Below are 15,363 nucleotides of genomic sequence, written 5' to 3' on the forward strand. Positions count from 1 at the left end.
GATATARGCAGTGTAGCTCTTTCCTGCAGTTAAACGAATCCAGGCTGTATCACAACCGGCCGTGATTGGGAGTCCCATAGTGCGGCGCAAAATTGGCCCAGTGTCGTCCGGGTTCGGCCGGTGTAGGCCGTCATTGTAAATAAGAATTTGTTCATAACCGACTTGCCTAGTTAAATATAGGTTACATTTAAACAAATGTTAACACATTTAAAATGACCAGATTGCCTTCTAGTGGCCTCATGGGTGGAACGTTGTTAATATTTTTCATAATTTCATAATTAATATACAGGATTGGAAAAAACTCTGAAAATCCTGTGTTTCTATGTCAAACACCAAGCAAAATTAAACATTCACATTATATGTTATTATTTTTTTATTGAGGAAGATTGTAGCCAGGCAAACGGGAAAGGACAAAATTAAAACATTTATTTTAAAGATTAAGTTGCTAAGGTAGGTTATTGCTGTAACAGCATGTTGTCATTGAAGGTTGTTATGGCATTCTAACTAATTGGTCCTACAGTACATAGCTAGCAGTAATTCAGGGCCAGTTGCAGCACTTGCAAGCATCAACATAGACCAGGCCGGGCTGGCATTTGTGCAGGTAGGTGTTGCCACGGAAACACTGGAAGTAGGTGGTGTTGTCGAAGATGTTGACGTACAGGCCGTCTGGGCGTCCGGAGCAGAAGCTGAGGATGGGGTCAGGGGTGGTGGTGGGTGCCCGAGTGGTGGTGGGCTTGGGGGCGAAGCCTGGGAGAGGGAGGGAGAAAGGGAAGGAGGTATGGAGAAAGGGAGGAGAGTTTGAGATGATATATAGTCCTACATACTGTATACCTTTACTATACTTGACTTAGAGGTTTGTAAAGTCAATTTAATTGAATTCAATTGAACTGAATGGAAGTTCATTTACCCAGAGAGTTGCGGAGGTGGTTGACGAGAGGGAAGGAGCCATCAGCACAGAAAGCACCACTGAAGTCATCCATGTCTAGGGTCCACACAGAGGCTCCTCCCAGGTTCTTGGTCTTCAGCCACTGGACCTGATGAAGCAAAGAAGACACAGACAGATGTGCTAACATGGACATGGCTTTAGAGATAAATCAGTTGATTGCATGATTGATTGATATTGACTCATATGTTCCTGGCATGTACCTTGGCAGCGTAGCTCTCCTTGCTGTCGTAGCCCACCCAGGAACTGCCTTTGACYGCGTAGGGGACCTTCTGCTCATCAACCCATTCGATAGTGGCACCGGAGGTGAAGGAGCAGACCTGGGAGGAGTGAAACATTCTGTTAGATAATGACAAACAAACAGATTAACAAACAAACTACATTTAAAAAAAAATATATATATATAGATCAGATGTATGATCATGAACATAGTTATTAAAGTTTTGGCGCACCTCGTAGTAGGACCAGTATCCTGCGTCACGGGTGTAGGGGCCTGCGTCAGCCGGGCCGTTGGTGGGGGCTCCCAGGCCAGTGTTGGAGGTGGTGAGACGGTAGGTACGGCCGTAGGTGGGGAAACCCATCAGCAGCTTCTCAGCGGGAGCACCGTTGTCCAGCCAGTAGGTGATTGCAGAGTCCTAACACACAGGGACAGGTGGTTAAGACAAGGGAGCTACAATGGAGGACATCTATACCAATTTTTCCTATATTTACATAATTTCTTCACAAGTTTCCTGGTGAAAAACTTGGTGTAGATGTTAAAAAAGAAAGTTGTCTTACGACATTGAAGTGGTAGTGTGTCCCCGAGTCATGGCTGCTGCGGAACAGTGGGCTATTTTGTCCTGTGGCTCTCTCCCAGTGTCCATGGAAGTCATAGGTCATCACGTTGATGAAGTCCAGAGAGCTGCAGAGACATAAATAGACAGAGGAATGAAGTATATAAAGTGTGTTTGTTTGAAAAAGAGAGAGAGGGAGAGAGATAAAAAAGAGAAAGAGAGAAAACAAAGACTTCAATTTATATCAGAGACTTATATCAGTTGAGTGGGTTTCTCCCAGACCCATGCTGTCTACAGTACCTGGCGATCTGGGCCACCTCATAGCTGGAGTTGATAGTGGGCTGAAGAGCAGCCACGTTGGCAGACAGGAGCAGCTGGGTCAGCCTGGTGTCTTTAGCGTCATTCTCAAAGGCCTTCTGCAGCTCCTGTTAAGCCATACAGAGACATTAGGTACAGAAAACAGTCAAAACTATACGGCCGTTCAGGCTGAGCCGGATAGACAGCGCTACAACGATAACAAGTCACAGAAAATGACAGAAACACATTGAAAGATAAAGGTGCAAATCCTCACTTATGTTATAACTGCAGTAAAAAAGTTTATGTGCAAGCTTACTCTGACGAGCTCGGTGAATCMCTCTCTGTCTCCATCGGGGCTGCCGTTTTGAGTGGGGAACTCCCAGGCCAGGTTGAGACCGTCAAAGCCATGGGAACGCAGGTAGCTGATGGCTGACTTGATGAAGGCCRGGCGGCCCTCAGGCTTGGACACCATGCCGATGAATCTAGAGGGGTGGAGGGAGACAATGTAAACCGTTACTCTGGTCCTGAGCCTATTGATGTGCAGAAGTAGGGAAATTGAAAACACTATGATAAAACACTATGATTAAACACTATGATAAAACACAATGATTAAACCTGATAAAAAAGGAGTGGAATGGGAAACAATAAAAACCTGCACCATTGAAATTGACTTTTTCAGATGCTGGGTACAAAAATACAAATCTGTTTAATGTGGATTAGTGGAAAGATGTGAAAGTTAAGTTTTATCTTATCGCAAACCATGCTTTTGTAGAGCTGTGAAATCGCAATAAAATACTGTGAAGAACCAATAAGAGACTTACGGGCTGAGTCCGTTGACTGTGCCTCCGACAGACAGCAGAGTCTTCATCATTGGGTTCCTGCAGATCAGAGAGGTAAGATGAGGAGTCAAACCTTGTGTTCACCGTGGAATTATTAACTAAGGCCCAACTCTCACTGATGTCAATCCAGAGTCACTCACACATTCTTCAGGTGGTTGAGGCTCTTGTAGAGGGTCTCYTCATTCCACTCGATAGGGGCGACCTGGTTGAAGCTGTTGATGGTTGCCAGGGCGTAGATCACGTGGGTGCAGAGGAACGGGTCGATGTTCTCAGGGGTGAACTTCCCAGTGGTTGGGCGATACTGGGACCAGTTGGTCATGTGACACACCAGTTTGGTGGAGGCGGCTGGAGGTAGAAGAGGAAATCTATCCAGAGGCTGAACTTCACACTGACCCTTTGGGGTGCTCTAAAATAGTGGGTTGGATTATTGTGCTTTATGGGATTCCTAATTTTAAATGCTTATGTAGGATGCGTGAATTTGAGTAGGATTACCGAGCCTCAGAGGTGTAATTGGGGCTCAGATAAGGAGATCTAAACCACAGAATTAAATTGAACACAATCTTTATCTCTATGGTTTAAACATGTCAATTGAGAAATGTAAAAAAGTTGATGAGGGAAACGCTTACCAATCTGCAACATCAGCAGAAGGCCCAGACCTGAGGAAAGATTACTGAGTTAACAGAGTAGACACTAGGGACTCGTTTGCCAGAGCGTCATGTTGAAGAATAAGATGAGGAGGATGATAATGATAAGCAGGATGAGGATGATGATAGTGATGGTAATGACTGAAGAAGGCATAGGCATATACCTGCAAGCACAGTAAGTCTGACCATTGTGTTGTAAAAATAAAGAATGTTTTCCTTAGAAACAATGTACCTGAAAGAAAGGATAGATTATTAAAATAAATGAATACATACAAACAAATAAACAAACAAATGACTTAATAAATACATTCTTAAATATAAAAATATAACGAAAATCGTATAATTATGCAATTATAACATTTCATACATGAAATACTTTTTAAAAGCAGAGTGCAATTCTGTTGTTATGTTGTTAATTCAGATCAACCAAGTTTGTAAATATTAGATATCACAAAGTATTGGATAGTGTTAAACAATTAGTATTGGAACGTATTTCACAATCTCTAACATTTAGTAACCCATGTAACTATTGTTCTTGATTAGCTGGATATCAAACAAAACCACATTCATGTATACCCAGACCTAGGTCAAATGTARAAACACTTTCAAATACTTGAAGTGCACTTCACATACTGTAACTTGACTGGTATAATGGAACCAATTAAAAAGTCCCCAAAAAGTATTTTTTTTWAAWMMTTTTWWTTTWTWTTTWWATGTAACCTTTATTTACGCCCTGGCCACCATAACCAAAAGGGTCAACTCCACCCACCCTGCAGTGTATTCAATAATGTATTTGAACCAAGTCTGATGTAAGCATACACACACTTATATCCACTGTTAACAAACCTAAATCTTTTCAAATGCTATTCACACGTTAATTAATAAACACGCTGTTATCACAATGTCATGCATGATAAGTACGTTGCAAAATAGCGGTGATATTACATATGAAATTACAAGATATGTTACATACATTAATATAGCATTACATATTACATACAAAACATGAATATGGATGTGATCGTATTACCTTTCTCCACCAGTGACAMAGGGCGAGTTTCTAGCTGTGCTTTGTTCTTGCTCATTTATACTTTCACTTTCCCTAATAATAATTGGTATCAAAGTGCAAGTGATAAGTTTCGTGGCTATTCTGGGTAGTGGGAGATTGACTGATTAGGGGAGACCGCAGTTGGCTTTCACACTTTTTACTCTCATGTATTTCTCAGCACCAGTATATCTTACAAGACTCGTTTAAGCCTTAATAGAAATCCCAAGGCCTTGGGTTGACATACAGTAGGGACCCTTTCTATCCTCATATCGTATTCCAACATTGAGCTAAAAGCCATCAAACACACGCTCCATTCTGGGGTTAGTTGTCARAATGTTTGCTAGTTGCTTATTCCTTTTGTAACAGGAACTATAGCATACAGAGTCTTAGAAATAGTCAAGCCTTTSTTTGATCGAGAAATATTCCCAACAAAATTCAMCATTTTATGCCGTGAGAGCAACATATGACACGTGTGTGTGTGTGCATTTCATTGGACGGTGTATACCATGTGTATATCCTYTACATACGACTGATAAAAACGTGAAACTTGTCATGCTGACATGAATTGACCAGATGGATGAGATCTTTCAAATAATTTACATATTTTAATATTACACAGCAATCTCTAGGGAATAATAAGGACTGTGACAATCAACCCAGGTCCCCCTCCCTAATAGATGAATTGACGCACACTAGGTAAAATGGCAAGTGTTTAGGGGCTATTCATCCTGATATGTCACAACTGACATAATAAAGCAATCTTTGATCATGCTACATCATCCATGCAAATTCAACAGTGATAAGGAAATAAAAAACACAGWGGAACAGGAACGTTTTAAATACAACCCCAAGGTGTTTATTTWGTCATATTTACAAGTGCCATCCCCCCTTCACATTCCCATTCAATCACAGATTTAGATTGGCCAAATGGTATCATAACATATCAACATTTCAGCCCGGCCAGCTGACAGACAAACACATCCTAGCAGAGAGGTTGCCCTTTTTAACCACTGATACAGGGACAGTGTTTTCACCCCCTTAATGCTTCAGGTTAGTATTAGGGGGAGAGTAACTGATCGTAGATCTGTGGTTACGGGCAACATCTACTTCGAGCACCATCATAGCTTCCACCACGAAGTGAGAGATGAACCGACCAATCAGACTTCCTGAAGTTGACACAACATTCCGATAACAGTTTTTGGACATGATGTCACCTTAGTATTACAGAGATATCTGATGGTAGTTTTAAATATGAAAAGCGTTGCGTTAACAAAAACATTTACACACACACACACACATACACAAATGAATAAGCTAGCATTAAGTACATAACCAAAAGGGCAACAACATTCCATGGCTGAGGCAACCTTCCCCATTGGGGTAGAATAAGCAAGTGCAGATCACGTGTACTTGTGCGTCTTCTCAGACCTATACCAGTGCTGGGTGAGGAAGGAACAACACTACCCACCAAACAGTAGGCTCTGAGTTGTGAGCTAAGTATGTGCTAACAACTGTACTCTAGCAGCACAGTACAGTACAGTACAGTATCTACAGACCGATGATAAGTGAGATCCAGTGTACAAATACACTAAGTGTACAAAACATTAGGAATATCTGCTCTTTCCAGACTGACCGGGTGAATCCATGTGAAAGCTATGATCCCTTATTGATGTCACTTGTTAAATCCACTTCAATCAGTGTAGATGAAGGGTAGGAGACAGGTTAGAGAATGATTTTTAAGCCTTGAGACAATGTATTGTGTATGTGTGCCATTCAGATGGTGAATGGGAAAGACCAAAGATTTAAGTGCCTTTGAACGGGGCATGGTAGTAGGTGCCAGGCGCACATGTTTGAGTGTGTCAAGAACTGCAACACTGCTGGGTTTTTCACACTCAACAGTTTCCCGTGTGTATCAAGAATGGTCAACCACCTAAAGGGTATCCAGCCAACTTGACACAACTGTGGGAAGCATTGGAATCAACATGGACCAGCATCCCTGTGGAACGCTTTCAACACCTTGTAGAGTCCATGCCCCGACGACTTGAGGCTGTTCTGAGGGCAAAAGAGGGTACAACTCAATATTAGGAAGGTGTTCCTAATGTTTTYTATGCTCAGTTTATGTCTTTACCATAGTAACTCCTATCCTGTGTTTACGGGAACACAGGCTGCTTTCCCAGTTGGTGGCTGTATCAGTTTATCTTAAACATTATTGAACAGCTAGATGTGATACAGTGTACAGAGCTGAGTGGTCCAGTGGCTTTCAGCATATCAGGCCTTAGTAACTGTTTGACCCTGCAAAAGCTGCTAAATGAGATATATCATCAACAATATGTTTGACTATACTTTGACCGGCATGTTGAGAGTCAAGTTGATGTCCTTGTTCTGCAGTTWTAACGACAGTATTACCATGCATTCATTGTCTTCAACGTCAAAGTGAGAGTTTGTGTTTCCTCAAGTAACTCATTACTATAAGACGTATGGACAGTCACGTCTTCTCTTTTTTAGCTGCCCTCTTTATTTTAAGGTACAGTGATCAACATACCAAAACAGTTTATAAAACGCAACAGTCCCGATCCAATAGAAAAATGACCTGAACACTGTCAGGCACAGGATTGGGTGGCTTCACACACTGGAATCAAAACAACACTACGGGTCTGAAACATCAAAACTGACAGGTGTTGAATACATCAATGTATTATGAAAACAACGTGACTGTCAAAACTGGGTACTCTGGGTATAGTGGCGTTGTTGCTGTACTAACAGATTGTCATCAAAATGTTTCATATCCAGTGTGTTTGTATCTAGCTCATTCTGATGTTGACAATCAGTTGATGTCTGTTTAAAACAAACAATAACTTCTATACAGCTTTGGCCCTAAAATGTGAAATGTAGCTAGCAGACAGCACTGGAAAAAACAAGTGGTCCATCATCCAACCACTTGCTCAACAAACCGTTTTCAACTCCCAGAATTTTACAAATAACAAAAAAAGACCCCTTGCAAACCATAAAAGGTATTGTTTGATTCCTACACTCCTGAGATGTTTTGAAATCATAGAATTACAATTAGTGATGACTAACAAACCCTGGAGTGCCGCAGAGCTTCTTGGTTCCTAGAACTGTTCTACTGCATAGAACAACATGTAGCAGCACAAACGTACTGCTACTGGCCAACCTGCCTTTATATGGTTCAGACCAACAGAAATGGAATAAAACAACAATAGACAACATACAGTAGTTGCCATCTTGTTTCACGTTAAGATGTATCTAACAGTAGTTATATTGAGAACAGACACACTGTGTTGGAACAGCAGTTTACCATTGAACTTCTTGGCTACGCCCAAAATCAATAGTTCAATGTACTGAACATACATTCCACAGACTTTCTAGGTGCAGGAGTTATCAGATGGGAAAATATAGGAGAAGACCCACTGTACAAAAGCTGCCACGGTTTTAATGTACAGTGGCATAACACTTGACAAAGACAGTGGTTGACATGTTGCTATTGTAACTGGAAACATCGGGAACATCTAAATAGCTTGCGGGAATTCTCTTTGCTTTACACCCAAATCAATATCACAGGGGCTTCATGATTAGCTAGCATATGCGGTATGTTCCTTAGATGTCGTATCCTTGCTGTGAACCCTTCTCAGACAGACAGTATTTATGGCAGGTGTGTTGCATGATTAACAGTTAATGAACAACAGGACATGTTACATAAAAGTTAATAGATAAAGGGTGACAGAATAATGGTGCATTAATAATAATACTAACGATAACTCTGTACTTGGTGATCACACMTTCATTGTATTTTTGCTGTTGAAAGAACTGATGAAGCTCTTTATCAAGTTGAGTTCTCTCATCTAAACATAAACAATAAAAAAGGTAAACATTCATTTGGACCATTGAAGTTATTCATCCTGATGCTGCCATCGCAAACAAATAATAAAGCAACCAATCAAATACACAGGCAGAAAATCCAAAGAGAAAATGGACCATTTTAAACAGACTGTGTCATAAGAAAAACCAGTAGACTAAGTTAGCGTTCTATTTACAGTGAGTTCCATTTGAAGTAGACTTTCTCAAAAATCATGAGATTTATGACATCACTGTTTTATCCCCCTTCATCTTATTCTAGATACAAACGTTTGAGTTGGTCAGTGTCTGAGGGAACCAAAGATGTTGTCTACTGTTCTGTATGTATGTACCATAGATAATTATAGAGGACTCATCATTGTACCTGTCCCATTATGGTGTCTGTGAGCGCACGGGCAGCGCCATTGAGACCATCTCCATTTTGAAGTAGTACATGTTCTTCTACTACTACTTCTATGAGTTGGTAAAAAAACTGAAAGGGTGCATACTGCCACCTGGTAGTGTGTTGTTTAAACAGGTATAAAGGGAAGGTTGGCGATTTACTGCCACCTGCAGTTACGGAATGTTTGATCACAAGTATAATTCATTGGCTGATCCCTCCTGAGGACCTGGATGGAATTATGTGATCCTTCCTTAACCCATAGGATGTCCCACCCATTTGACAACTTCAGAAAGGTGAAAGTCCTCAATTGCGCAGCCCATGCTAAAACGTGCTTTTGYGCACTAGAGTCCTCTTTCATTCTCTATGGTATGTACACATGATGCTCTACATACACAGGCTGATTTGGGTGACATACGCCAGTGAGCCTTGGGTTTATAGCAGAGTAGGGAAAGCCAGGAGACATGGAGAGAGTGACATATTGCTGTGAAGCACAAAGGCCTCTCTTATCCCCATAAGGCATGGTTCTAACGACACCAATGTAACTGACAATCAGGTAGTCTGACCCACTTGAAACCCCACAGACCCACACATAAAAAAATTACCCTCTTTGATTTTCTTATAAAAAGAATAAAATAACCATTAGTCATTTTGACAACTCCCACCATCCCCCTTGTTTCAAAATATTACCCCARACATCCCTCCCCACCTATTCAAATTCATCCCTTAACCCCACCCCAACAAAACTCCAGATAGGTGAATTTGACCAATCGGCTTAGACCATGAAACATAATGTCCAGGGATTGTTGTAGATCACAGGTCCAGTAAGCCAATGAGAGTGATGGAGAGTGTGGCGGTGAGCAGGAAAGGAGCATGATTGGACCATGGGGATCCCGCCTGGTTCTGCACCATCATTCCAGTTCCTGTTTGAGAAAGAGAAAGAGAGCGAGATAGAAAGCGAGAGAGAGAGAGASAGAGAGAAAATTGGGGACATGCTCTGGTACAGTATTATCATAACAGTTGCCTTCTTGTCTCCTTTGCTTATTGGAGGAGTCACAGTTCTAATACTGAGCTCAGTAAGCAAAAGCTAATTGACAGACACTGACTAACAACCACTGTCTCTCTGACTGGCTCACACAGCCCTCCCGGGTCTAGAGACTGGGACTAGAACACAGCTAGTCTTAAGCATACTCCAAAGAGCAATGTGTGTGTGTGTGTGTGTGTGCGCGCACGCGCATATGTGTTCAGTATGTGTGTATTCCTGCATGTGTGTGATAGACAGGCACTAATACAGAATCCAGTGAGGTAAACCCCCATTAACCCTCTCTACCTCTCATTAAACCCTGTCACTCACTGACGAACCTCAACTTTCCACAGCAGCCTAGCAACCTCACAGGCAGCAACGGAACTCCAGAAAGCTACCTAGTTCCAATATTCCAATTGCCACCTGAGAAATGATAGGCTATCAGAAACAGGAAGGCCAAAAAGATCATCAAGGACAACAACCACCCGAGCCACTGCCTGTTCACCCCGCTATCATCCAGAAGGCGAGGTCAGTACAGATGCATCAAAGCGGGGACCGAGAGACTGAAAAACAGCTTCTGTCTCAAGGCCATCAGACTGTTAAACAGCCATCACTAACATTGAGTGGCTGCTGCCAACACACTGACTCAAATCTCTATCCACTTTAATAATWAAAAATTTGATGTAATAAATGTATCACTAGTCACTTTAAACAATGCCACTTTATATAATGTTTACATACCCTACATTACTCATCTCATATGTATGTACTGTACTCTATACCATCTATTGCATCTTGCCTATGCCGTTCGGCCATCGCTCATCCATATATTTATATGTACATATTCTTATTCATTCCTTTACACTRGTGTGTATAAGGTAGTTGTGAAATTGTTAGGAATTGTTAGATTACTTGTTAGATATTACTGCACGGTCGGAACAAGAAGCACAAGCATTTCGCTACACTCGCATTAACATCTGCTAACCATGTGTATGTGACCAATAACATTRGATTTTTGATTTGATTTGATTTGACATGGATTTCACAGAACAGTTTGACCTCATCCTCCCAGCTAATTATGACTGGGCTGCCGTGTATAGCCGCGTGGTTCCAATTACCACTTAAGCTCTTGTAACCTTCTGTGTGTGACAGCTAGCTAATCCTGTTAGCCGTGGGCTACACTAGCTGTTGGGGCGGACTCATGCAGAACAGGAGATGGGATTTGGTTATTTTATATCCTCCTATAGTGAGTTCTGATCACAGCAGGAGTGGTGTAGCTGTTAGACTAGTCCTAGGTGGGGTTGTAACTTAAACTTGGCACAAAACCTTGCCCGAAGAAGATCTGGGGCTATGTGGTGTGTGTAGAGTTGCAAAGCTACTGGTAATATACCAAGGTTACTGGAATGTTGGTCATGAACAGGTKATCTATGGCAACGTTGGTAATTTATACTTGTATAACTTTTAAATGTATTCATATTTTACATGATTTTTTTAAATATCTGTGTCCATATTGTCCATGAGTTTCTAGTGGATAGAACATAAGTGTTCAAGATAATATAGACTAATTCATGAAAAAAGTATCTAATCAACAATGGCAACTCTGCAACTCTTCCAACAATTGTCTTTTATCACAACTGCCACCAGTTTGGCCCTAAAACATTTACAACAAAGACATATTGACATCGTAAAATAAAAAAACGTGGGTAAAAAAAGACAAAGGCTATTTCATGCACCAATGGTATTATTTGATTATTTAACATATTATACATGTGATAAGGCCACACAGAGGGACAGAGATAATTAGACACCTGTGATAATCTGAACTACCCAAAAAGGCCCTAGATTCAATCTGATAAAATTCCACAAAATCCTTGAAAGTTACAAAAATTATGTTAGTGTGCTCTTGTTCACTTCCCTTCACTGATATGAAAGGAAATGACTGGTATAAGAAATATGGTAGAAATAATCTATAGCCCATCCTTTCACCAATCCAATGCTTATAGATTTAGGGGAAGTAGTGAACGAGTGTACACTTTATGAGAAAAAAAATATTATTGGAACACACACCCAGTCAGTCCAAGTCTCACCTGAGTCTCGGGAGACGATGGTCTCTTGAGCGGCTCCGTCGCCCCCCTCCCCCCAGGAGCGTATCTCCAGGACCACGTAGCCATTGTCTTTGGGTAGGGGCAGGGTCACAGACGTCTTCCCCTTGTCCAGAACCTTCAGAGCAGACTGGCCCTCGTGCTTGTACAGGACCTGAGAGAAGACAGAGGGAGGGAACCTATTCACACAAACTCTACAGAGGAAATACATTTGTTGGGTTATTGAATGTGTGTCCTTTCCCCCTTTGTTAACTATTATTTGTTTTATTAAGCTAATGTTTTCATTACTTTTCTGTTTTCTCTCTGCACAGCATCACACTATAAAACCAGAATAGGATGGTTCATGTTATCTATTGATGATATGCCATATCTTGAATGTTTTTCTATTGCCAGGCTGAGCCTTATCAAATGCTCTTTGATTCTTTTACATTCACTTTTTATTGCACTACATATCTGATTATTTACAGAAGGGTTGACCGCATATCCCCTTTCACTTCACACATCTTAACATGATTTAATATATTTTGACAGTGCATTCGCAATATGACAATAACATACCTACCTGCACACACCTCTCCTACAAACAGACACCACTCACCTTGTAACCCAGTACGGCTGATTCATTGTCCAGGGTCTTGACATGATCCCACCTAACAGTTACCCATGAGCCATCAGTCTTCCAGGACACGTTGCCAGGGGGACGATTAGGAGCTGTAAAGGTAAACAAAGGAAAACAACAAGAGACAACAACTTAWTGACCTGTCTCACCTTCCGGGAGTCACATGACCAAGACATGAATTAAACTTAGATACATGTACTTGATAATACAATGGTCTCACACACGTTTTACGGACACAGAAACATGACGATCCAAACTGTAACCGAAATGCAACCCAAAAGGCATGATATCATATAGAATATATTAATATAGGCATATGTTTGCCTAATGTTGACAGTGGGTTAAGGTATCAGTATCAGTAGCTTAAGGACAGGAGATCCTCTGTATCAGGATCAGCACAGACATGATTCCCTCTCACCCTATAAATCCTCCACAAGAAGCCCAGTAGATACTGGAAGCCAGGTGCATATCRACCCTCCCAAAAACACTGGGGCCATACTTACGAACTTCAGACAAAGTTTAAAATCAAGTTTAAGCATCAGCCAATAAAAATTCTTGCCGTATTGATACGCGATAGAATGCTGCATTGCAGCTGGTCCCATCAGATAACATGGCACACGTTAGCCCTATGCTAAGTTCACCAGGTGGCAGTGATTATTTCCTTTAACAACATCCTCATCAGCCTATCAAAGATGTTAAACTTGTGGGCGACAAAAGTCAAACGGCACAATCTGCTTTTGAAGTTACTAAAAAGCTTCTGATTTAAACTGTATGTTAAGAGCACAGTGTAGCGATCCTGGCACCTGGTACTTTTCACGGTGAGCGGCAAGTTGGAATCCTAGGTGAGATAGAATTTTTTTCCTTTTTCCTTTAAAAAACCTTGGAAATGAAGATTACAAATAGGTTACTGCTACTACGTAGTCGTATAACATTAGTGCACCACTTCTCAGAATGGTGCATGTTTAATACAGTTTATATCTCCCGGGTGATCTCCCGGGTGGCGCAGTGGTCTAGGGCACTGCATCGCAGTGCTAGCTGCGCCACCAGAGTCTCTGGGTTCACGCCCAGGCTCTGTAGCAGCCGGCCGCAACCGGGAGGTCCGTGGGGCGACGCACAATTGGCATAGCGTCGTCCGGGTTAGGGAGGGTTTGGCCGGTAGGGATATCCTTGTCTCAGTATGTAAAATGTAATAAAATGTATGCACTCTACTGTAAGTCGCTCTGGATAAGAGCGTCTGCTAAATGACTAAAATGTAAATGTAAATGTAATATCAAAGCTGAATCAATGTCTTGCAAGACCACTTAATGATGAATTTGTATTCTACATAGYCCAAGCATACCGAATATAATAGCATAGTTTAACAGTACTGTTAGACCAAAAACATCCTTTAATTTCTGATGTAGGCTACACTTACATGTACAACGTTTTGTATGCATTGTTAGAATCATCCACTTCGTCATGTAAGCCTTATTTGAATTGAGCATTGAGGACCAGCAGTGAACAGTTTTTTTCTCAACAAAAAAGCTTGACTTCACAGGGACTCAAACCCACAATGACTGTGCTCCAGAGATGACATGTTAAACCCCTTAGTGCTATATGCCATCTGGCAGGGATATCAATTGTGGTAAATGACAGCTTTTTGACAAGGCCACAAGGCTCTTCGTCTTTGTTTTTACTATGTACGAAAAACTTTGTCTGACTTTAGTTGCTAGTAGCCTAGGCAAGGATGCATCATGCTACATATTGATCTTTGTGACAGACCAAGTGGAACAAAAGTAAACTTTGACTTTGGATGTTTACCAAATCCATATGGAGGCCAAGTTGACCTATTTCATTGAAATGCCGTTGGTTTGTGGAGAAAAAGTTGAACATCTCTGATACGCTGATGAGGGAAGTTGTTACAGGAAATAGTCAGTGCCACCTGGTAAAGTTAGCATAGGGCTAACGTGTGCCAGGTTATCTGATGGGACAGCTACAATGTAGTGTTTTATCACATGACACTACGTCAGCGATTTAAATTGGCTGATGCTTAAACTTAACCTTGAACTTAAACTTTTTCTAATGTTTGCAAGTATGGCCACATTGTGTTTGACCCCCTGGGGTGATCTCAGCTGGTAGGGACAATCCATCTCAGCCCACAGGGGAGAACTCATACTTACACTAACGCAATAATGTCAACCCATGGCTCACATCTGCTCCTGAAGGAGGCTTTGGGCCAGAGATTAAAATCATTTTTGAGTGTGTGTTATGTCATATATACGGAATGGTGTCTTGATGGTGGCAATACTGTGTGTGTGTGTGTGTGTGTGCACGTGTGTGTGCACGTGTTAGGTATCCTACATACGTGGTCTCCTGGTAGTGACAGTGGTTCTGGGTGAGGCTGGTCCAGTGCCAGCGCTGTTGTAGGCCATTACGGTAACATGGTACCGAGTGCTGGGTCTCAGTCCCACCACGCGAGCCGTGGTCTCAAGCCCAGCTGTACGCACACGGTCTGCAGACGCCTCCCGCTCATGCTGACGCCAGTACCGGATCTGTAAACACACACATACACAGCATTGTCAAACAATTTGTTATGTGACCGTGGTTACATCTCTTAAAGGAATGAGATGCCTAATACTGGAATTGTTTCTTCTACTAAAAAAACAAACACACTTTGTCAAATCATTAGGAATGTTAGATACCTGTACTCTTCCTCACAATATACTTTGTGGTACTATAAATTGGAGCATATCTTCTGGTGAGCCTTGCATCTAAGCCCTTTGTTGTTTCATGCTTCACCTGAAGGCACTGTGTATTCTGTATTTTTTCTTCTCTTAAACTAT

At 41.5% G+C, this 15,363-nt stretch overlaps 1 protein-coding gene and 1 pseudogene across 1 annotated transcript; both read right to left on the reverse strand.

Moving 5' to 3' along the window:
• Window positions 1-355: 355 nt before the first annotated feature.
• Window positions 356-4,607, reverse strand: chia.1 (chitinase, acidic.1). Its single transcript, XM_023997015.2, has 12 exons — window positions 4,527-4,607; window positions 3,661-3,728; window positions 3,479-3,508; window positions 2,993-3,197; window positions 2,835-2,891; window positions 2,330-2,495; window positions 2,017-2,141; window positions 1,721-1,844; window positions 1,396-1,578; window positions 1,147-1,263; window positions 908-1,034; window positions 356-747 (listed from the first exon to the last, which is right to left on the reverse strand). The coding sequence occupies exons 2-12, from the start codon at window positions 3,683-3,685 to the stop codon at window positions 539-541; spliced, it is 1,368 nt and encodes a 455-aa protein (XP_023852783.1). The 5' UTR covers window positions 3,686-3,728; window positions 4,527-4,607; the 3' UTR covers window positions 356-538.
• A 766-nt stretch (window positions 4,608-5,373) lies between these two features.
• Window positions 5,374-15,363, reverse strand: part of LOC111970713 (contactin-2-like) — an 81,543-nt pseudogene continuing 71,553 nt past the window's right edge.

Source organism: Salvelinus sp. IW2-2015, linkage group LG11 (assembly GCF_002910315.2).
Source record: "Salvelinus sp. IW2-2015 linkage group LG11, ASM291031v2, whole genome shotgun sequence".
Classification (NCBI taxonomy): domain Eukaryota; kingdom Metazoa; phylum Chordata; class Actinopteri; order Salmoniformes; family Salmonidae; genus Salvelinus; species Salvelinus sp. IW2-2015.